Source organism: Nicotiana sylvestris, chromosome 2 (genome assembly GCF_000393655.2).
Source record: "Nicotiana sylvestris chromosome 2, ASM39365v2, whole genome shotgun sequence".
NCBI lineage: Eukaryota > Viridiplantae > Streptophyta > Magnoliopsida > Solanales > Solanaceae > Nicotiana > Nicotiana sylvestris.
The window spans coordinates 125129629-125154375 of NC_091058.1; the positions used below are offsets into that span (position 1 = coordinate 125129629).

General features: G+C 37.8%; 2 protein-coding genes and 1 pseudogene across 2 annotated transcripts; 2 read left to right on the forward strand and 1 right to left on the reverse strand.

Annotated features, from left to right (window-relative positions):
• Window positions 1-2817: 2817 nt before the first annotated feature.
• On the forward strand, window positions 2818-7275 carry LOC104212818 (uncharacterized; annotated as a pseudogene).
• A 650-nt stretch (window positions 7276-7925) lies between these two features.
• Window positions 7926-8924, forward strand: LOC104212736 (RING-H2 finger protein ATL3-like). Its single transcript, XM_009762116.2, has one exon. It carries the CDS (start codon window positions 8077-8079, stop codon window positions 8818-8820), a length of 744 nt encoding a protein of 247 aa, XP_009760418.1. The 5' UTR covers window positions 7926-8076; the 3' UTR covers window positions 8821-8924.
• An 11764-nt stretch (window positions 8925-20688) lies between these two features.
• On the reverse strand, window positions 20689-21402 carry LOC138885540 (uncharacterized). The gene is made up of 2 exons (XM_070166499.1): window positions 20986-21402; window positions 20689-20847 (listed from the first exon to the last, which is right to left on the reverse strand). The coding sequence occupies exons 1-2, from the start codon at window positions 21400-21402 to the stop codon at window positions 20689-20691; spliced, it is 576 nt and encodes a 191-aa protein (XP_070022600.1).
• Between the last annotated feature and the right edge of the window lie 3345 nt (window positions 21403-24747).

Here is a 24747-nt window from a genome sequence, read left to right on the forward strand (position 1 = left end):
AGGATAACTAAGTCACATATCCCAGCAGAGAATATGCCTATCCGAATTGATGTCCCAGTAGAACCATCTACTAGCATGAGATCTAGTGAACCTAAAGCACGCCTGAAGCGTGGTAGGCCTTTGAGTTCTAAGGATCGAAATCCTCGGAAAAAAAAATCGACAAATGATCAAAACGATACTATGAAGGGATCTCCTGAAGAGACCCAAGATCTGATTAGTTCTGAGATTCCTGAAGAAATCAATGAACCCGAAGCTCATGTGAGTGAAGAACTTTTAATAAGTTCGACCGGTGATGGGATTAATTTAAATCGATCTGAAATAGTGGTGGATAATATTTTTGCATATAATGTTGCACTTAATATTATGCAAGATAGTGAGGATCTTGAACCTCGATCTGTCGAAGAATGTCGACAAAGATCTGATTGGCCAAAATGGCAAGAGGCAATTCAATCGGAATTGAAGTCACTTGCTAAAAGAGAGGTCTTTGGACCAGTAGTCCAAACACCTGCTGGTATAAAACCAGTTGGTCATAAATGGGTTTTTGTGCGAAAAAGGAATGATAAAAATGAAGTTGAAAGATACAAAGCTCGCCTTGTTGCACAAGGATTCTCACAACGACCTGGAGTCGATTTTGATGAAACATATTCATCATAACATTTCGATATCTCATTAGTTTAGCACTGCATGAAAAGCTTGAAATACATCTAATGGATGTAGTTACAGCTTATCTGTACAGTTCACTTGATAACGAAATTTATATGAAAATCCCTGAAGGATTTAAAATGCCTGAAGCAAAATCTCAGGAAATGTATTCAATCAGATTACAAAGATCTTTGTACGGTTTAAAGCAATCTGGGCGCATGTGGTATAATCGCCTTAGTGAATATTTGCTGAAAGAAGGTTACATAAATGATGTTATTTGTCCATGTATTTTTATAAAGAAAATGACATCAGAATTTGTTATACTTGTTGTTTATGTTGATGACATAAATCTTGTTGGAACTCCAGAAGAGCTCTAAAAGGCAATTGAATATCTTAAGAAAGAATTTGAGATGAAAGATCTTGGAAAGACAAAACTTTGCCTCGGTCTGCAAATTGAACATTTAGCAGACGGGATCTTTATCCATCAATCTGCCTATACAGAAAAGGTCTTAAAACGCTTTTACAAAGCGCACCCATTGAGTACACCAATGGTTGTTCGATCACTTGAAGTGAATAAGGATTTGTTCCGACCTCCAGAAGAGGACGAGGAACTCCTTGGTCCCGAAGTACCATATCTCAGTGCAATTGGTGCACTAATGTATCTTGCTAATGCTACAAGGCCTGACATAATATTTTTTATTAATTTATTAACAAGATATAGTTCTTCTCCTACACGGAGACATTGGAACGGGATTAAGCATATATTGCGATATTTAAAGGGAACTCTTGATATGGGTTTGTTTTATGCTAACAAAGATAGTGCAGACCTTGTTGGTTATGCAGATGCAGGTTATTTATCTGATCCCCATAAAGCTCGATCTCAAACCGGCTACGTATTTACATATGGAGGTACTATCATATCATGGCGCTCCACAAAGCAATCTATTGTTGCTACTTCTTCAAATCACGCTGAGATAATAGCTATTCATGAAGCAAGTAGGGAATGCGTATGGTTGAGATCAATAATTCATTTTATTCGAGAAAAATGTGGTTTGGAATGTGAGAAAAGACCCACAATTTTATACGAAGACAATGCTGCATGCATAGCCCAATTGAAGGGAGGATTTATAAAAGGAGATAGAACGAAGCACATTTCACCAAAATTATTCTACACACACGATCTTCAGAAAAGTGGTGACATTGATGTGCAACAAATCCGTTCAAGTGATAATCCAGCAGATTTATTCACTAAATCTTTGCCAACTTCAACTTTTGAGAAGATGATATACAAGATTGGAATGTGAAGACTCAAATATTTAAAACAAGGTTTTCATCAAGGGGAGTAAAATACGAGATGCACTCTTTTTTCCTTACTAAGGTTTTTTCCCATGAGGTTTTCCTTGTAAGGTTTTTAATGAGGCACATAGCAATGCGTATTACTAAATATGTGTACTCTTTTTCCTTCACTGGGATTTTTTTCCACGTGATTTTTCCTAGTAAGGTTTTAATGAGGCACATTATCTTTTAATGAACATCCAAGAGGGAATGTTATAAATATATTATATTATGGATGTTCATTTAGTACTCCGTTATAAATAAGTTTCCTGAAGAGGCTTATCCATATGGGACTCCACCGTAAATATGTTTATCTATTTAGTACTCTATTAGAAATAAACTTACTGAAGAAGCTTATCACTTCGGTACCCGGTTATGGATAAACATTACCCCTGGTAGAAAATTATCCATACCGGGTATAATAAGCTTATCCTTTCGATATTCCGTTATGGATAAACATTATCCATACCGGGTACAATGAGCTTTTCCTTTCAGTACTCCGTTATGGATAATTATACCCTAATAGAAGATTATCTATACTGAGTATAATGAGCTTATCCATTCAGTACTCCATTATGGATAAACATTGCTCTTAGTAGAAGATTATCCATATCTGGTATAATAACAGCTTACACAGTAACTTATAGTAGCAGCTTACACAGTTCCTTTCTTCTGTAAATAGAAAGATTTCAGTTCATTACGTACATCAGTATGAATCACAATAATATATCAGTTTCTCTCTATACTTGTCTTTATTTTACCGTCTTTATTTTATAACATATATATATATACATACATATATACATATATATATATATATACTAGTACTATTTTAAACAGTAGTACAACTTCTCGTTCAGCTTTAGCCGATCATCACTTCTGGTATGCACATCCGAATTATTTATGCCTACGACCATTGCTTTTCTTTTAATTTTTGTGGTTTCCATTGGAGGACTCAGTTGTGCTTGAAGTGGTTTAATCTGATCTATAAAATAATTTTTTTCTTTTTCAAAATTTTATTTTTTTGCAACTGTACTTCAAAGCGCGGTTTGCATTTCCCTTACTGCATTTTTCTGTAGTAATTTTTGCTTCTTCTGATCTTTGGGTGCTAGATCCTTGCAGCAATATCTGCCGTTGAAATAAATTTTCACGAGCAATTTGTCAGCGAAGATTAATTAAAATAATGGACTTTAATAGGATAATTATTATTTTAATGGTGTTTTAAGTATCTAGTGATGCTAAAAGTTGGAGGGAAGAAAATAAGCTAAAGAGTTTACTATTTGTTTAGGGGGTCATTTGGGCTTGAGTTAGGGTTTGGCTCTTGATGAGGCGTTCTGTGTCTCTTCTTTTTCCTCTTTTTCTCCTTTAAAATGCTTATTGGCTATTGACGCATGTTTTCTGCAAATGTTAGCTGATTAAGGCATGGTTTTGTATGTTGTACACGGGATATCTACTTCTACTGTACTTCATTTACTGATTAAATTGCTTCGGACCAAATGTTTACACCTAAGAAACAATAGCCTTTTTTTTTTTAAAAAAAGAAAACCGGATATTTACTGAAATGAGAAATTAAGCATCAATTATGCTAACAATTGAAACTGAAGTTATATTGTCCATGCTATAATCATTATAGTTCATCAGATAAAAAATTGCGTTCTTTGTTAACGCATATTATATCATCATTTATGTTGTTTCGACATTTCTCCAACTTGGTGCTCTATACGATAGATGTCCTTTGATACATACCTGGCCGATCTTTCGTGTTTCATTTATTCAATAATGTTAGTCAGTCTCACTGGTTCATTTCAAAAAGAAATTACAATAATTTGTTAAGAGTTTAACCATATAATCTATAATATCTTGCCTCACATCTTACCTGAGGTTGTACTTTAGCTTTTCAACAAAAAGGCGTATGAGATCATTGAAGGCAATGCCATTTGAACTTCGGATTAGAGCAAACAAACTTTTAATTATGAAAAAAGAAAAATAAACTATTGCCCTTCTAGGAGCATCATTCCTTTGAGGCCTGAGTGTATCCAGCTTGTGGATGTCTTATCTGGATCTCTAAGAAACAGGATGGAATTTATATGCTTGTAATATTTTAGTCCAAAATCTATGCCATCAAAATTAGATATCTGTTAAATGCATCATTTCGCCCTCAGGCCTCATCTATGCTGAAACTCACGCCCTGGTTAAGTGTATCATTGACTTGACTCTTGCTTAAATTCTTCCACCGCTAGCCAAATGCTTAGTTCCTACATGATGTCAGAGGAAGCTCCTAAAGATCTGAAAACACTGCCTGAAGCTGGCAATCTCACTGAAATCTCCAGTAACGTGAATGCTTCCAGGAAGCAGAATGAGAATATTGATGGAAATCATAAAGAAAGGGAAAGAGGAAAAGTCTGACTTACCAGTAGAACCTATCTCTAATGGAGATGGCAAGGTGAATTCTCGGGCCGAGATAGGAAATTCAGAAGTAGAGTACATTGAATCTGAGAATTTGAAGGATGTAGAAGATGCAGATATTAGCCTGAAGGTAACAAAATGTAGAAGATGTAGATATTAGCCTGAAGGTAACAAAATCTGGAGGTTTCATTTCTTACTTCTGTTGCTGTTTGGTTTCTTGTATCGGTTGAATAAGCCTCTTCTCAACATCTCGTATATATCCTTCCATATTTTAGACACTGTTGACTGGGCTGGACTCAAAGGACTGGGTTTTAGTGTGTGAGGCACTCAATGATGTACGCCGTTTGTCCATGTTCCACAGAGAAGCAATGCTTGATATGTTGTAAGTCTCATTTCGTAAATGAGGATATTACCAATGGTTTGGCTGTGTTCTCTGTTTCCAGGTCATGCTACTTTTTTTCTTCTTAACATAAGCAGAGGAAACATGATATCGCTTATTGTGAAATCCTTGAAGAATCCAAGAATGCTGTTTCTAAGACCGCTATCATGACTTTAGCGGACATTTTCAAAGCATACTATGACAGTGTTGTTGACTCAATGGATCCTCTGGTAAGCTTAGATTTCAACCGACCTTGTTCGTGCATGCACGTGCAATGTAGTTTCTTGAGACAATTTCTTTTCATCCTTGTGCTTATAAAGTGACACTCTTTGTGCCTAGCTTGTTCAACTTTTGCTGAAATCTTCACAAGACAAGCGATTTGTATGCGAGGCAGCCGAGAAGGCTCTAATATCCATGACAACATGGGTTTCTCCAGTTTTATTGTTACCCAAGCTGCAACCTTATCTTAAGAACAGAAATCCCCGATTCGAACAAAGGCTTCAATATGCATTTCTCGAAGTGTACCACATCTGGTTAGAGTTCTGAACAGCCTATTTCTTTTCTGATATGTTTTTTGATTGACGACTGATGAAACTTCATCTGATTACTGAGATATTATCTTGCTAAGTTTTGCTGACCATATCTAGATACCGGACTGAGCTAGAGAAGGAATTTTATTTTAAAAGTATTTAATATATACTATCAAGTATAATATTGTCAATGACCTTAATCTACTGAACCTATTAAAACATATCCAAGGAGATTTAAGCCGGAGTAAATCATATTTTGATGCTCATCTTTGCATTGCATAAAACGAAGTTCTTGTTCTTCTGGAATGAAATAGGACTATGTACTTTGTCGTGCATGATCATATTGCTTGTGGAATGAGTAAAAGATGAATAAGATGTTTGTCCTGCTTCCAAATTTTGTATTGGTAAGGTATTTTTACTATTTGAATCTTTTATTTTCGGTAGTATATGTGGTGGACTGTAACAGACTTGTACACAATGCAGGGAGTTGATGGAATCAAAGCATATGGAATTGAGAAGCTGATCCAACTTGCTGCATCTCAACTTAGTGACCAGCTCCCTGAATCAAGGGAGGCTGCTCGTGCTCTAATGTTAGAACTGCAAAATTTTTACGAGAAAACACTTGATATGCCGCCAGCAGCAGTGAGTGAAGACCCCAAAACAATTTCCTGGGAGCATTTCTGTCAATTGAAGCTCTCACCTTTAAGCGCTCAAGCTGTTCTTCGTGTGACAAATGTCGCCCGGTAGTGTCTTCTTTTTGGTTCATAGTGAGCACATTTTCCCTTTATTCTAATATACCTGTAAATACCATTAAAGGGTGAGGTGCTCGGTAGGCAGTTAAACCACGTAACGGAGCTATAAACCTAGAGTGTTTTGAGTATATGATTTAGATCACATTGTATTGTACTTAAAATCATTGACGGGTGCACGCCAGAGAATGTAGATATAACCTTGACCACTATTGTTTGTTTGCTATATCAATATCTAAAGACGATGCATTAATATCAAATTCGAGGAGATTTGTTTCGTGGTGCCCAAGGATGTTTTTGTTACAAGCTAGTTCCTCTGGAGTTACTGAGCAGAGCTAACACTTGATCTGAGAAAAAGTTCCATTCTAGATTATTTGTGATGATAATGTAAATATACTGTCTAGATTATTGTAACATATCACCCGCTGTTTCATTTAATTGGTTGTTTATCTGATGTAGCTTCATTCTTTACTTAAAAAATCTTTTGCTTGTTCAAAAACCTTTCTTTATCCATTGTGAGTTGGTCAACTATTGTTGAGCTGACATGACAATATACTGTGTTTTGATGATTAACAAACTATGATAAGAACCAAGTTCTAGGATCGAGTTTGACACGTTGCAAGACGGCTGTGAAGATGAGACAAGATGAGTATATTGAACGTCAAAAGAACCAGGTTTACAGCAGGCTATCCGAAGTCAACAAGTCAGACGCGGAAGACCAGGATTCCGATGCGAGTAGGGATTTCGAAGATCTTGTCCGTGTCCAAAAAGGAATACGCGTTTGGGAGGACTTCGTGTAATAAAAGGAATATGCGTATATGGAAAATACTCTAGGGAAGTGAGAAGGATGCAAGTTGGAGTCAAATATGGAAACCAAGCCTAAACGGGAGAGGATTTTCTTAATCGAAATATTTTAGGTTTTGGAGCATTAATTGAAGAAGGACAACCGTGCACCTATAAAAGAAGACCTTTTGCCATAGTTCAAAACTGTTGCTATTGAGAGAAATCACGAGAATACTTCTGACAATAGCAAGAAAAGCAACAAGGTACTTCTGAAGATCCAACTCAATCAACTGAAGAACAGGTTCTTGAAGATGAAGTTGCTCGAGTTCTTTAGTTGTTAGGTTGAGTCTTTTGTTCTGATTTGTAACCTATCTGCTTTCATAGAAGTGTAATAGGTTATTATTGAAACTTTGTTGTTTGTTAGCTTTCTAAGCTAGAGTTGGTCCGGAAAGGGGTTGCTACAATTGGGTTGATTATAGGGGTTAGGGTATTAGAGTTATTGAGTTGTAACCTAATAACTGCTATTTAAAGTTAGTGGAGATTTGAGGAAAATCATATTGAGTAGGTCGTGGTTTTTACTCCCTTGAGCAAGGAGGTTTGCCACGTAAAAATCTCTGTGTTGATTATTTTTCTACAATTATTCTTGTTTGAGTGTGCTGAACTAGTTCAAAGAAGCAGGTTCTTTAAAATGCAAGAATCAGGCAAAACACAATTCAACCCCCATTAACAACTACTTAGGTACGAAACTACAAATAGAAAACTACAGAGAACAATCGCTTTTTGAGAAAAGCTCATTAGCCAAATACATCACAGCCCTACAAAGACGTTGAATGTAGGCTTCCGTGGTCATTCTACATTCCAAACAAATGACCTAATTCGAAGAAATGATAGGAATATGATAAATAGATAAGTTTCTCCCGTCCTAGCTTTATTAATACTTTAATGTACTGCAACAACTACAATGTTTGTATATTCTCCACCAACTCCACAAGTGAAATAAACCTCCAGTTATTCATATTGCTTAAGACTTTTTCTGCACGAAACTAGAACCATACGTTCCAGCAGTCGCAATCTTCAGCGCCTTTAAGAATGCTAGAACTCCATTTTTCTTGAACCTGAGGAGCCAATGTATTAATATCCTCTTATACTGACTGGTTCTTGCTTTTCATTACTTGAGATAATTTTTTTACAGATGGAGCAAAAGATGAGATGAATAACTATGTATTAGCATAGCCAGGCAGATCACATAATCATGACGATCGCGATATCAATGATACTGCTCTTTGTGGGGATTGGAATTCTGATCCTAATTCATGTCTGTATTGTTGGGAGAGCTTACAGAAGAGGAATTGGAACTACTAACATAGTGGAAAGAGGCAGCTTAGCGAGTAACAGCATGTCACATGAGGATATAGAAAAGCTTCCTTCCTATGCCTTTCAGTCCAAAGATAAAGGAACTAGTCCAGTTGAATGTGCAGTTTGTTTGGATAATCTCAAGGTGGGTGATAAGTGCAGGTTATTGCCTCAGTGCAATCACAGTTTTCATGCTGAATGCGTGGATATGTGGCTCTTGAAAATCTCCATTTGCCCAATATGCAGAGCTACTGCTGGTGGATCCATATCTGGAGGAGAAAGTAGCCGATTTAGCGAAAGTGGCAGGCAGGTAATAAACGCGGAAACTGCTGAATTAGCAGAGATGATATTGGTACCAGAGAGTGGGAATTCCGTTAACAGTTTAAGCTTTGAGATGAGAGCGAATCATATAACCCAAAACAGTGAGCAATTGAGCGGAGTTGGTTCAACAGATGGCCAAATTAGTGAAGTGAATGTGAACATAAGTGAAACAAGAAATGATTCGAGAGTGAGCCAAGAAGAAACTGTCCGTATAAGTGAGAATTCTACTGAGGAGATAAGAGCAACCCAACCTATAGAAAGTATCCATTTGGTCCATGAAGAAATTGAAATACTACACTCAAGAGACCCTCAAACAGCTTGAACCCTCAGAGTTGACGAATCAGTTCTGCATTGTTTTAGATAAAATCTTGCTTGAACCGTAAATTATGTGCTTGTTTCTGATTTATATAAAAGCTTTTTGTTTGCTGTCGAGGCATCATTAATGTACTTTCCTAATTTCTTTTTCTTCCGAGAGATTCTTTAAAGTGCTTTTTGCCTAGTAACTAGAAGTCGAATGATCAATTCATCGTTGAGAACATTAATCTCCAAAAAGACAAATATTATGGCGTTCTAAATAAATAAACACTTGACTAGCAAAATCCGTTGAGTAATGTTAACCCTTCCTTAACTTATTTGCTGTTGCTTGAAAAATAGTTTCACAAAAATGGAGACAAACAAGTATAATGTCGGATTTTATCTCTGAATTGAGTGTGAAAATGATATATGAAGTTCATTCTCATCCTCTGAGTAAATCATTTGTTCATTGTTACTGCAATCTCCATTGCACTTAAAAATCTGATTACATATGCTACTGCACGTGCCTAGAGCTCTTGCAAGTCCCAACTTTTCTCTAACCTGCTGTGAGCTTAAACACTTCTGATAGTGACCATCTTAACTACTGGGAAAAAGGTCTCAAGAAAATCAAGACCCTCTTGCTGCGTAAACCCCTTGGCAACAAGTCTTGTCTTATACCTTTCCACAGTCACATCAGCTTTATACTTCACTTTAAATACCCACTTACTATCACTAACAGCCTGTTCAAAGGAGTGGGGCTCAACAATAGAAGAAAAAGCAGTAAGACATGTCCTGTAAGAAGGAGATAAGGCAGAATAACAAAGGAAAATAGATAGTGGATAAGGAGTATTAGAAGACTTAGTGCCAGGAACATAATCTGTAAGCCAAATAGGAGGTTTAGAAGTTCTGAGAGATCTTCTAAGACCATTAGGTGAGGAAGGGAAAGAGTGAGGCAAAAGGCATGGAAAGGACTGAGAAGGAGACATAACAGGAGTGTGAGGTAAGAGAGGAGAAGCAGAGATATGAATAGAAGGGATGACATGAGTAGAGGATGAGGAAGGAGAGGCTTCAGAGTGGAAGGTGAAAGAATATCTGAGCCTGGCATGGGATTTGCAGGAAACATCAGTATAAGGAATGGCAGAATTAGGAGGAAAGGGGTGAGTAGAATCAGGAGGAGGATAACATAAAAAAGTGAATTTTGAATGTTTGAAGGGAAACACACTTTCTCTAAAAGATACACCCCTACTAACAAAGAAAGTGCCAGTTAAAATGTTATAAAGCTTGTACCCTTTCTGTGTTTCTGAGTATCCCAAGAAGATGGCAGGAATAGCTCTAGAAGAAAATTTGTGAAGGAGGTGAGGAGTAGTTGCATAACATAGACAACTTAACACCTTGACGTGAGTAAGAGAGGGTGGATATCCACGAAACAACTCAAAAGGTGATTTCCCCGAAAGCACTAAAGATGGCAGCCTATTGATACGGAAAGTTGTTGGGAGAACACATTCCCCCTAAAACTTTAAAGGTACATGAGCTTGGAATCTAAGAGCTCTAGCCATTTCAATTAAATGCCTATATTTTCTTTCAGCCACTCCATTTTATTGTGGAGTGTGTACACAAGAACTCTGATGAACAATTCCAAGGAAAGTAAAGAGTGTGGAAACTTGTGAATTAAAAAATTCAAGACCATTAGCAGTTCTGATGACTCTAATGGTTGTGGAAATTGTGTTTTAGCTAAGGTAAGAAAGGACTTGATCAAAAGAAAGACATCACTTTTCATTCTCATCAGATAAAGCCATGTCATTCTAGAGTAATCCTCCACAATAGTAAGGAAGTATCTATATCCATTGTAAGTACATTGTCTATATGGATCCCACACATCCATATGTACAATTTCAAAAAGGGGTACATTTTCTTAACACTAGTAGGAAATAGAAATCTAGTTTGTCTGGCTAAAGGACAAACAATACAAGATATAGTGTTATTATTCAACAATTGGTTCTTCAAAAAAGGTATTTTTTTGTATGACTGTTATTGGTGCATGTCCAAGTCTCTGATGCTATATATTGCAATGAATAGATTGTTGTGATGAACATTGAGATGAATCTGAAACTGATGTGTGAATAGCTGGAGTAGAACTGTTAACTGGAGTAAGTGTCCTGAGTACTGAAAGAGAAGACTGTTCAGGTCCTTTGATTGGTAATGGCTTCTTGGTAAGTTGAAGTATGTAGAGACCATCCTTCTCCTTACCAATCCCCTCACCTTGCCAGTGCAAAGGTCCTGAAAGATGCAAAACTCAAGGAAGAATAAAGCACAACACTTCAATTCCTTGGTAAGTTTGGAGAATGTTATTAGATTGTATTGAAAGTTTGGAACATGCAACACATTATACAATGAAAGATCATTTGGTAATATTAAGGATCCTGTGTGTGTTACTGAAGTTGTATGCCCATTAGGCAGATGTACTTTATTGGAATTAGACTTAACAGGAGTAGATTCAGGCTAGAAACCATTTGGTTTGAGTCCCCAGTGTAAAATCACCCAAGAATTAGGTTCAGAACCTGCAAGCAAACAAGTATCAAGAAGTTCTTTTATACCTAACATATTAGCTCTTGCCTCTGTAACAGTCGGCTCTTAAACTTATGACCTGGAGGATATCCTACTAACTTGTAGCAATTTTCCTTCAAATGCCCCTTCATATGGCAATAATTACAGTACATTCCATTATTCTTCTTAAACTTATTGTTCTGAGTAAAAGCAAAAGTTGTTTGATCAGTCATATTCATCTGCTGCAATCCTAGGATAAGCTGTGAAATCATGCTAGACTGTGCTCTATGGCTCTCATCTTTCATGATCATGTTGTAAGCTTGATTAAGTGTGGGCATTGGTACAGTCAACGACACTTGAATCCTTGCTTGTGCATAAACTTCATTTAATCCCATCAGGAACTGTACTAACTTCTGTTGTTCCATATGTTCTGCATACTTCTTGTGTTTCTCACAATCACAGGGAAGTGGTACCATTGACCAATACTCATCCAAAGTATTTTTCAGTTTTGAAAAATACTCTGAAACTGAAGCAGTTTCATGGCTCATGGTGCAAATTTTACGTAATAATTGATACACCTAGTCAAATTCTTCTTATCAAAATGCTCTTTCTAATCTACCCAAACATTATGTGCGTTTGTTGAGTACATTAATCCATTTGATAGCTCTTTCGATACAGAATTGGTAATCTAGGATAATACGAATGCATTATATATTTCTCATTCATGCTCTAAGTCACTTTGTAATGCTCTTTGAGACACTTGCCATCTATAAATCCTTATTTATTTTTCGCCAATACTGCGATTCTCATTGAATTACTCCATGCGATGTAGCTCTTAATTCCAGTTAATTGTTGCGGAATTAAAATGCTACTTGGTGTATCTGATGGATGCAGGTAGAGAGGATGAATATCAGTGAATTTCATCGAATTGCTTTTTCTCCACTTCTGTGATTCCTTGCGTCATTTTCGAATTGAATTTCTCAGCAAAAGGCACGATTAAAAGGAGGAACCTTTTCTAGTCTCTACCACCGATGAGATTTACAGCATAATAGCCTCAATTACAGGAAATTGAAAAAACTAGGATTTGCTCGAAATCGATTATCTCAATTCTTCGATTTTCAAACAAATTGTGGAAGAACACTACCAGCTATGCTCCATTTCTCAAATTCTCAGCTCAAAAACGTCATGGATTCATGGCTCTCATACCATGTTGAAAGGGGAAACTGATTCTGAGTTCGAGAAGAGAGAAGAACAATCGTAGATATATATATATATACATATATATATAGAGAGAGAGAGAGAGAACTACTTTGTATATTCTTTGCAAAAGTATAAAATGAAGTAGATTGTTATTACACTTGTACCCCTTGAACTATTTATAATACTACTACTATACCTTAACTTATACAATTAATTAACTAACCTACTAACTCTCTTTACAACTAACTATGTACAACTACAACTGCTTATGTACAACACCTACTGCTATGGCCAATTTCTACATTTTTCTATAATTAAAAAAAAGGAAAAAGATAAACGCTTTGAAGAGGTAAGTTAACCAAACTTGCTATTTATGCGTGTAAGTATTATCAATTTTATACAACTCTTTTCTTAAGATATTTAATTTAATGCCAATACGTTACCTTTTAGTTAATAAGCTACAATTACTTTCCTATTAACATATTCTAACATTCGTGATTGGCTCACAGAAAAATAGAATTATATTTGTCAAGAGCCCAACATCCCTCCGTTGACCTAGTTAATATTTTGGCCAAACTTCTAAAATCAACTTATTTTGAAAAATGTTTTTTAAAAAAAATTACTTTTAGTGAGAACCAGTTTATGTTTGGGTAATTAATTCGGAAAGCACTTTTGAGCAGTTATTAGTATTTGACCAAACTTTTAAAAGTATTTTTAAGTGTCTTCTTCTTAAAAGTGCTTTTCAAAAAAGTATTTTTGGGGAGAAGCTACTTTTTTCTGTTTCATTTAAACACACTTTTTTTTCTTCTAAAACTTGGTCAAACACCTTTATTTTAGTAAAGGCAAAATGCATTAACGACACTTTTAAGTTGTCTTCAATGATCGGACAAATAACTCAACTGAGCCCATTTTTAGTTGGATACTTCAAGCCTTCAATAGAGTAAGTCAACTAAAATATGGGAGTTCTCTTTTCCAGATTTTGTTTTAAAATATTTATTTGTTTATAGATACTAACTACAGTCAAACATCTCTATAACATCATCGTTTGTTTAAAAAAAAATCGGCTTTTATAATGAACGGTTGTTATACACCTATAACAGCATTTGACATTTAAATATATTTTGGCTGTTATAGAAAAAAATTATCCAAAAGCTAATTATTTTTATTTTATAATATTATATATAAAAGATTAATAAAATATTTAAATTCAAAATCTCAAAAGATATACTAAATATTTCACGAATTAAATGCTAAAGAAATCTAGTACATTATTAAAAAATTCGTAACTAAACGCACAAATATTTAAACTCTAAGGCACACATTAAAAAATATGAATAGATTACTTTTACATATTATTGGTAATTGTCCAATATAAGATATATCATGTGTACATCTTCAAATAAAAAAAGAATGATATGCATATCTTCAATAAGTATAAGTAGATCTTTTAAGTATCTTTTGACACTTTTCTAATGCAAGATATATCATTTGTAGATCTTTGGTTATAGAAATATTTGATGTGCGTATGCTCATGGAACATATTGCTATCCTTAAAATTATATATGTATATGTATAGCTATTATAAGTTGTGCATTAAAGTTATATAATATTTGCTTAAATATTTAGAATTATTAGTAATAATCTTAGAAAATTTGCATTGGTATTTAAACAAAGTTATCCATAATAGGTATTAATCTTAAAAATGAATAAGAATAAAGTAATCAAAATTACATCCTAATTAATTTTTATTAAGGGATGTGTACAAGAGAATCATGATAATATAAGACGAGGGAGTACACAAATTTCTGAAGTTGCAAAGTTGGCATGACGGTAACTGCTTCTGTATCTGCAAATTTACTTACCTGGGAAGATTAAAGGCAAAGCTCATGTAGCTGATTTATGGAATTGTGACAGTTAGGGTGTGGTTGATATAACGGAAAATGTTTTTCAAAAAAATATTTTTTTGAAAAATAAGTAGTAATCTTATTTATTTTTTGGTATTTGGTACGCAAATTAAGGAAAATGACTTCTCAAGAGTATTCATAAATAATTTGGATATAATAAATATGAAGCCATATACTTTCAAACTAACAACCTTCCGGACCTACAAATTTCATAAACTTTCGAACCGCAAAACTTTCAAAACCGCGGAATTTCGAACCCGTAAACTTTATAATTTCTAAACCCGTAAACTTCCAAACACATAAACCTCCGAACTTATAATTTAGGAACTTGTAAAATTTTGAGCCTTTAAACTGATAAATAATAAAATTAAAATTGAAAAATATATTTAAAAAGATTTTTTTTCGAGGGGGAGGGGGGGGGGGTTGGGTGGGTGGTGCAGGAAAACGAAAAAATAGAAATTTGAAATTACAAAAAAAAAAAAAATTTAAAGTAAAAAAAAAATACGAGAGGGGGAGGTGGTAACGAAAAAATTGAAATTTGAAAAACAAAAAAAAAAGGTTATTTTGGATAGGGGTGGGGTGTGGAAGGTTGAGAATGAGTTTTAAAAAATATTTTCCCTTCGATAAGGCAAATGAGTTTATACGGAAAATATTTTTCAAAACATTTAAGCCAACCAAACATGAAAAAATTAGAAAATATTTTCCGGAAAATATTTTCCTCCGTACCAAACACACCCATTAATTTAAAAAATTTGGAGCAGAAAATAATTTGAAAATCATACAATGTCCGAAGTTAGGATTGGTTAGTTCAAACTTCAGACGTGCTGGTCTTAAAGTTTGGGACGGCCAAACAAAAGCTCAGACTAAACGGGCAAGTCAAACTTTAAACAAAAATGTTTGAAGTTTATAAAACCTACCTGTGTTGTTTTTTATTTCTGGAAATAATATTTGGTCTGATTTTCGACAACAAAATGTAATTTTTTTCTAGCTTTTAAAAAGTTCCGGAATACTTTTCTAAATTGGATAGTCTGTTTTTTTTACTTGCAAACTCTTTTTAAGAAAGGGAAAATACATAAATATTCCCTGAACTAATGACACATTTTCAACTACACATCTTAATTTTTCGGGGTCCTATTACCCATTTGAATTATTTCAGAATAAAATTATTTACTCCTTGATGCTTACGTGGCAATTAAATATGGCATAAAAAACTAATTCAGAAACTTAGCTGAGATTAAAAAGTGAGGTCATATTAGAATTGATGAGAGGTAAGTATACGATTTGATTTAATGAGAGAAAATTTGTCGTTAGTTACTCACTCAAATGTACTTCCTCTACCAAATTTAAAACTTGTTTGAATTTGAATTTTTTTATTAACAATTACATAAATTATAGGAGTATGTTATATATAATAATATAATATTTTGTTTTTTTCGACCATTTAGTATTTTGGGAGCCTAATGCAAGTGTTTGCCTTATTCTAGAGCCGTTCAAGCATAAAAGGAGCGATAAGATAGTTTTAAAATTTACTTCTCAACTGTGACATTTAAAAATTGACCTTCAAAAATAGACATAAGATCCAAATCCAAATAATTTCTCCGAGAATGGAACACAAAAGAAAAAAGGAAACAAACATTCTTCCATAAGATATTTTCAAAAGCTATTCACTCTTTATAGAAACTCTGCTTATACACGTCTTGAGGTGAAAGTGACCCAACAAAAAGAAAAAGTGAGTATTGAATATTGACGCCAGCTAAAGTATGGTTTCTCTCAATTTACATACCACTCTACATGTTAGGCATCGCCACAATAATACACTAGCAATATTTTTCTCTGTCTTTGGCCAAAATTTCTTAAGGATTTCTCCAATTCTATCACATCGCTCAGCCTTGAAAGTTGTTTACCACATGCATATCTGAGAGCGATCGTTTCCACATTACACTACTTTAATTTTCCGTTGTGTGGTCATTTGGCCAAAGACATAAGAAGTTGCAGTAGATATATGTCCAAATTAGATAAGAAATCGTGGAGTGCATGTCCCTTTTGGTTGTTTATCGTATTGAGAGCTGGATTTGAAGAAAAGTTACGTTGTTTTCATATGAGATTGCCCCATATAATAAAGAATGATTTCGGGGATTATATGAAATTGTCCCATATAATATAGAAATAGAATGCAAGTTCATTAGATAATACTCTCGGAATAAATGTGTCACGGCCCAGATTTCCCACGGTCAGGATCGTGATGGCGCCTAACTTTTTAAAATGCTAGGCAAGCCAACAGACAAAGATCTAGTATGCTAACTACTATCCAAAACAGTAAATAATAATAATAAAACCGAAACAAAGTAAAGAAGTGCGAAAATTTATAATAGTCTAAATACTAATACACGACTACCCAAAATCTGGTGTCACAATCCACGAACTCCTAAGAACCACTACAAATACTGGTTTAAAAAAATACATCTGTTCTCAAAATAAAAGAAAACAGGGAAGACTAGGATAAATGGGAGGGGACTCTAGGATCTGTGAACGTCGACAGATCTACCTTGGGTCTCCTGATGGACTGAAGGTAGCAACCCAACTCTGATCAGCGAGGTCCAGTACCGAGATCTGCACAAAAAGTGCAGAGTGCAGTATCAGTACAATAGGCCCCATGTACTGGTAAGTGCCGATCCTAACCTCGAAGAAGTAGTGACGAGGCTATGACACGACAATAACATGAATCTGTGCAGTTAAATCATATACGAGAAAATAACAACAAACGGAAATTTGGCAGATAATAATGAGAAGGGGGAAAACATTTTGAGGGAAAATATCAAATCCTGAAAATAGTACAGTAAAGAAACGCAGTAAATATCATGTTTTGCACCAACGAAAGTAATAACATAACAAAACATATGCACGGCATCACCCTTCGTGCTTTTACTCTCGTCATTACCATAAGAAACAATAGAAACTGCACAGCATCACCCTTCGTGCATTAACTCTCTCATAACATGACGCGACATCACTCTTTGTGCATTAACACTAACAGAATATGGCACGGCATCACCCTTCGTGCATTAACACTAATAGAATATGGCACGACATCACCCTTCGTGCATTATCACTCACTCACAAAACATTGCATGGCATCATCCTTCATGCTTTACACTCTTCCTCACCCAAACAATAGAACAATAACAACCCGGCAAGGGAAATCATCAATAACCAACCTCGTTTCAATGTTAAATTTCACAATATAAATCTCAACTTGAGTCAATACTCAACCAATATCTAATTCCAGGAAAACATGATAAGATTTGTTTAACATGAAAAATAACTAGTTTAAGCATAACAACAACAACAACAACAACAACAACAACAACAACCCAATATAATCCCATTTAGTGAGGTCTGGGGAGGGTAGTGTGTACGCAGACCTTATCCCTACCCTGAGGTAGAGAGGCTGTTTCCAAATAAACCCCCGGCATTCTTCCCTCCAAGAACTTCCCACTTTGTTCTTGGGGAGACTCGAACTCACAACCTCTTGGTTGGAAGTGGAGGTTGCTTACCATCAGAGCAACCCCTCTGAACAGTACGAATAAAAAATACAACAGTCACAAGTATAAGACTCACTCGCATGCTATGACCCGACGACAATGTATAGGTACTCGTTACCTCACCTATACGTCGTACTCAACAACCAAACACATAGCAAATAAGGCAACAACACCTAATTCCTCAAGCTAAGGTTAGCTACAACACTTACCTCGATTCCACGGGCAAACTCAATCCTCAATTATTGCTTTTCCTCTATATTCCACCTCTAATCCACTCGTACCTAGTCACAATTAACTCAATAATATCAATTATCGCCAAAGGAATCAATTCCAATGCACAATTACAAGTTTACCAACATTTTCCCCAAAAAGTCAAAAACCCGACCCCGGGCCCGCTTGGTCAAAACTCGAAGTTCGGACCAAAACTCATTCACCCATTCATCCCCGAGCCCAAATATGTAATTAGTTTTGGAATCCGACCCCAAATCGAGGTCTAAATTCCCAATTATACAAAAATCCCTAATTCTACCCAAACCCCCATTTTTTACCATGAAAACCCTAGATTTTAGGTTAAAAATTGATGAAATACAATGGGTAATTAGAAGAAAGTAGTTTAGAATCATTTACCAACACTTTGGGAAAGAATTTATCTCTTTAAATTTGCCTCTATGCCTTCTAGTTTTTGAAAATATGAAATAATGGCCAATTCCCGTTTCTGCTTCTATTTTTAAAATGTTGGACAGGTCTTCATCGCGTTCGCGATGGACCTGTCGCGTTCGTGATGCAATGCGGCCAGAAGGGCCTTCGCATTTGCGAAGAGATGCTCGCGTTCGCGATGGTCTGTCTCCCCGGACCATCGCTTTCGCGGGCCTAGGACCACGTTCGCGAAGAGCAACTCAATGTTTCCCCAGCCCACCTTCAATTTACTCTATGCGTTCGCGTGATGCCGGTAGCGTTAGCGAAGAGCAGCCCCTCAGAGCTCCGCGTTTACGACCATGGATTCGCGTTCTCGGTGAACAATCCCCTACCTAGCCCAGGTTACGCTTCGCATTCGCGAGAGTATCTTCGCGAACGCGAAGAAGAAAAACCAGAAACACTGACTGCAGCAAAACACACCAGATTTCTAAGTCTAAAACATTTCATAGCCTATCCGAAACTCACCTGAGCCATCAGGGCTCCAAATAAAACATGCACACAGGTCTTAAAACATCATATGGACTTGATCGCGCGATCAAAGCGCCAAAATTAAACCTAGAAATATGAATTTACCATCAAATGTCATGAAATTTTCAAGAAAGTTTCAAAACTTCTATTTTCTCAACCAACGGTCCGAATCACGTCAAATCAGTCTCGTTTCTCATCAAATTTCATAGATAGGGTATAAATATCATAAAAAACCTGTACCGGGCTCTGAAACCAAAATATGGACCCGATACCAATGAGATACTATTAACCATTTTCTCAAAACCATTATAATTTCAGTTTAACTATTTTCATCAAAAATTTATTTCTGGGGCTAGGGACCTCGGAATTCGATTCCGGGCATATGCCCAAGTTTCATATTTTATTGCAGACCCTACGAGACCGTCAAAACATGAGTCCGGGATTGTTTATTTAAAATGTTGACCGAAGTCAACTAAAATCACTTTTAAAGGCAAAAATTAATATTTTTTCAAATTTTCACATAAAGGCTTTCCGAAAAAGCGTCCGGACTGAGCACACAAATCGAGGAGAAGTAAGGTGAGGTCTTGAAGGCCTTGGAACCCCGAATTGGGTTCTAAAACACGAGATGACCTTTTAGGTCATCAAATTCTCCACCTCTAAAATAATTGTTCGTCCTCAAATGGACATAGAAAAGTACCTGAGCTAGGGAAAAAATGGGGATATCTACTCCACATATCGGACTCGGACTCCCAAGTAGCTTCCTTAACAGGATGACCTCTCAACTACACACGAAATGAAGGATAATTCTTCGACCTCAACTGACGAACTTGCAGGTCTAAAATATCTACCGACTCCTCCTCGTAGGTCAAATCCTTGTCCAACTGGACAGTGCTGAAGTCTAACACGTGGGATGGATCGTCGTGATACTTTCGAAGCATGGACACATGGAACACTGGATGATAAGCCTAGTGGCAATGGTAGTCTATAAGCCACCTCTCACACTCGATCAAGAATCTCAAAAGGCCCGATGAACCTAGGGCTTAACTTACTCTTCTTCCCAAACCGCATCACACCCTTCATGGGTGACACCCAAAGCAACACTCTCTCTCCGACCATGAATGCCACATCACAAACCTTACGGCCGGCATAACTCTTCTGCCTGGACTGAGCTATATGAAGTCTATCCTGAATAATCTTAACCTTATCCAAGGCATCATGCACTAAGTCTGTGCCCAATAACTGAGCCTCCCTCGGCTCAAACCATCCAACCGGCGATCGACACCGTCTACCATACAATGCCTTATAGGGAGCCATCTGGATGCTCGACTGATAACTGTTGTTGTAATCAAACTCTGCTAATGGCAAGAACTGATCCTTAGAACCTCCATAGTTAACAACACAGGCGCAGAGCATATCCTCCACGATCTGAATAGTACGCTCGAACTGTCCGTCTATCTAAGGATGACATGATGTGCTCAAATTGACCCGTGTACCCAACTCATGTTGTACTACCCTCCAGAAATGCAAGGTAAACTGCGTACCTCAGTCGGAAATGGTAGACACAGGCACACCATGAAGACGAACGATATCACGCATGTAAATCTCTGCCAACCGCTCCGAAGAATAAGAAACTGCCACAGGATTGAAATGCGCTGACTTGGTCAGCCTATCCATAATAACCAATATTGCATCAAACTTCCTCTGAGTTCATGGGAGTCCAACAATGAAGTCCATAGTGATACGTTCCCACTTCCACTCAGGTATCTCAATCTTCTGAAGCAAACCACTAGGTCTCTAATGCTCGTACTTTATTTGCTGACAATTCAAACACCGAGCTACATATACAACAATATCCTTCTTCATCCTCCTCCAACAATAATGTTGCCGCAAGTCCTGATACATCTTAGCGACGCCTGAATGAATAGAACACTGGGAACTGTAGGCCTCCTCTAGAATCAACTTACGAATCCTATCCACATTAGACACACAAACACGACCCTGCATCCTCAAAACTCCATCATTTCCAACTGTAACCCGCTTGGTATCACTGTGATGCGCTGTGTCCCTAAGGACAAGAAAATAAAGATCATCATACCGCCGCTCCCTAATACGCTCAAATAAGGAAGATCGAGCGACTATACATGCTAGAACACGGCTGGGCTCAGAAACATCCAACCTCATGAACTGATTGGCGAAAGCCTTAATATCTAATGCAAGCGGCCTTTCACCGACTGGAATATACGCAAGGCTGCCCATACTAGATGACTTCCTACTCAAAGCATCGGCCACCACATTGGCCTTCCCGGGATAATACAAGATGGTGATATTATAGTTTTTCAATAGCTCCAACCACCTTCTCTACCTCAAATTGAGCTCCTTTTTCTTGAACAAGTACTGCAAACTCTTATGATCCGTGAGCACCTCACATAACACACCATATAGATAATGCCTCCAAATCTTCAGCGCGTGAACAATGGTTGCTAGCTCTAAGTCATGAAATGGATAATTCTTCTCGTGAATCTTCAACTGTCGCGAGGCATATGCAATAACCTTGCCACCCTACATCAATACCACACCAAGTCCAATACGATATGTGTCACAATATACTGTATATGGCCCTGAACCTGTGGGCAACACCAATACCGGCGCCGAAGTCAAAGCTGTCTTGAGCTTCTGAAAGCTCATCTCATACTCGTCCGACCACCTGAACGGGGCACCCTTCTGGGTCAACCTGGTCATCGGGGTTGCTATATATGAAAACCCCTCCACAAACCGACGGTAATAACCTGCTAACCCCAAGAAACTCCAAATATCTATAGCTGATGTGGGTCTAGGCCAGTCCTTGACTGCCTCAATCTTTTTAGGATCCACCTGAATACCCTCTACTGATACAATATGACCCAAGAATGCAACTTAACTCAACCAAAACTCACATGTTGAAAACATAGCATATAATTGGCTGTCTCTTAGAGTCTGAAGAACAATCCGAAGATGCTACTCATGCTTCTTTCGGCTGTGGGAGTAGTTCAAAATATCATCAATAAAAACAATCTCAAAGGAATCCAGATAGGGCTTGAATACCCAGTTCATCAAATCCATAAATCCTGCTGGGGAATTTGTCAACCCAAATAACATAATTAAAAACTTATAATGCCCATACCGAGTGCGAAAAACTGTCTTAGGGACATCGGATGCCCTAATCCTCAACTGATGGTAGCCAGACCTCAAATTGATCATTGAAAACACCTTGGAACCCCGAAGTTGATCAAATAAGTCATCAATCCTCGACAATTGATACTTGTTCTTAATGGTGACTTTGTTCAACTGCCGATAGTCTATGCACATCCTCATCGATCCATCCTTTTTCTTTACAAACAACACTGGCTTACCCTAATGCGAGACACTGGGCTTAATAAAGCCCTTATCAAGCAAGTCTTGCAACTGCTCCTTCAATTCTTTCAACTGTGGCGGGGCCATACGGTATGTCGGAATAAAAATAGGCTGAGTACCCGGAGCCAAATCAATGCAAAAGTCAGTATCCCTGTCGGGTGACATCCCCTGGCAGGTCTACAGGAAATACCTCTGGAAACTCACAAACAACTGGTTTGGAATCCACGGAAGGGACCTCCGTACTGGAATCACGAACATAAGCCAAATAATCCAAACACCCCTTCTCGGCCATACGACGAGCCTCCATATAAGAGATAACCCTACTGGTAGAATGACTAGGAGTCCCTCTCCACTCTAATCGAGGCAACCCTGGCAAGGCTAAGGTCATAGTCTTGGCATGATAGTCCAATATAGCATGATAAGGGGACAACCAATACATCCCCAAAATGACATCAGAATCAACCATATCGAGAAGTAGGAGATCTACGCTAGTCACAAGATCCCTAATAATAACCGCACATGAGCAATAGACACGATCTACAATAATAGAATCACCCAGCGGTATGGACAAATACACGGGAGCACTCAAAGAATCATGAGGCACAACCAAATATGAAGCAAAGTAAGATGATACATACGAATAAGTGGATCTCGGGTCAAATAATACTGAGGAAATACTACTACAAACTAAAACCATACCTGTGATAACGACATCGGATGCCTCAGCCTCAGGCCTGGTTGGGAAAGCATAACATCGGGCCTGGGCCTCACCACTCTGAACTGCATCCCTGGGACGGCCTCCTGCTGGCTGGCCTCCACCTCTAGCGGTCTGACCTCCACCTCCAATACCTCGACCTCCACCTCTAGCTGTCTAACCCCTATATTTACCTGTTTGAGTAGGCGGTGGAACCCCCGATGCTGGGACCATAGCACGAGAACCTTGATGCTGAGAACTACTCGATGATCGAGGACAATACATGGCAATATGCCTCGAATCACCACAAGTATAACAAGACCTCGACTACTGAAACTATTGACCTTGAAACTGACCTTGACGGCCTGGGTTACCACCTTGAAAACTCTAGAGCGGAGGTGCACTGATAGGAGCTGGTGGTGCACTATAGGGTAACTAATCAGAATACTTCATATGAGAGCCACATCTACCTAAAACATCGTGATAAGCCTGAAGTGCTGAATGAAATGGCCTAGGAAGATGGCCTCTACCAAAAGAATCCCTGCCTCTAGACGAGGCACCACTGAACCTACCAGAATAACGAAGCCTCTTGTCAGACCCCTAACCACTCCCCTGAGCTAAAACTCTCTCAACTCGCCTGGCCACATTGGCCGTATCCTGGAAGGAAATCTCACTCCCTATATCCTTAGCCATATGCATTCTGATAGGCTAAGCGAGTCCCTCAATAAACCTCCTCACCCTCTCTCTCTCTCGGTGGGGAGTATAAGAAGAGCATGACGGGCCAAATCAACAAACCTAGTCTCGTACTGAGTGACAGCCATAGAACCCCACTGAAGATGCTCGAATCGACTGCGATAGTCCTCTCTCTAAGTAATAGGAAGGAACTTCTCGAGAAATAGCTGAGAGAACTGGTCCCAAGTCAAGGCAGGTGACCCAACTAGTCTAGTCAACACAACATCATTGCACCATCTCTTGGCGGACCCTATCATTTGGAATACAGCAAAATCAACCTCATTGGTCTCCACTATCCCCATGTTCCGCAACATCTCATGGCAGTGGCCAAGATAATCCTGTAGGTCCTCAGAAGTTGCCCTACTGTAATGAACCAGAAAAAGCTTGGTGAACTTGTCCAACCTCAACAAAGCCTCAAAATACATGACTGATCTACCAACGGCCTGTGCCGCAATAGCTGGCTGAACTACTCCAACTGGCTGAGTTGCCGGAGTCTGAAACTAAGGAGCCATTTGCTCCGGAGTGTGGGTAGTGGGAGTCTGTGCTACTTCCCTAGCCTGAGAGACAGCTGGTTTTACAGAGAACGTTCCTGTTTGAGCTACATTCTCCATAAGGCCCCCTAGGAGGACCAAAGCATCCTGAAGTACCGGGGTAGCGATGAACCCTCGGGAACCTGAGCTGGTCCTACCGGAACAGTCTGAGCTGGAACCTCATGATCAAACTCCACCTTAGGATTCTCTACGGGTGTTGCTGCTCGAGCTCTAGGCTGAGCCCTGCCACTTCCT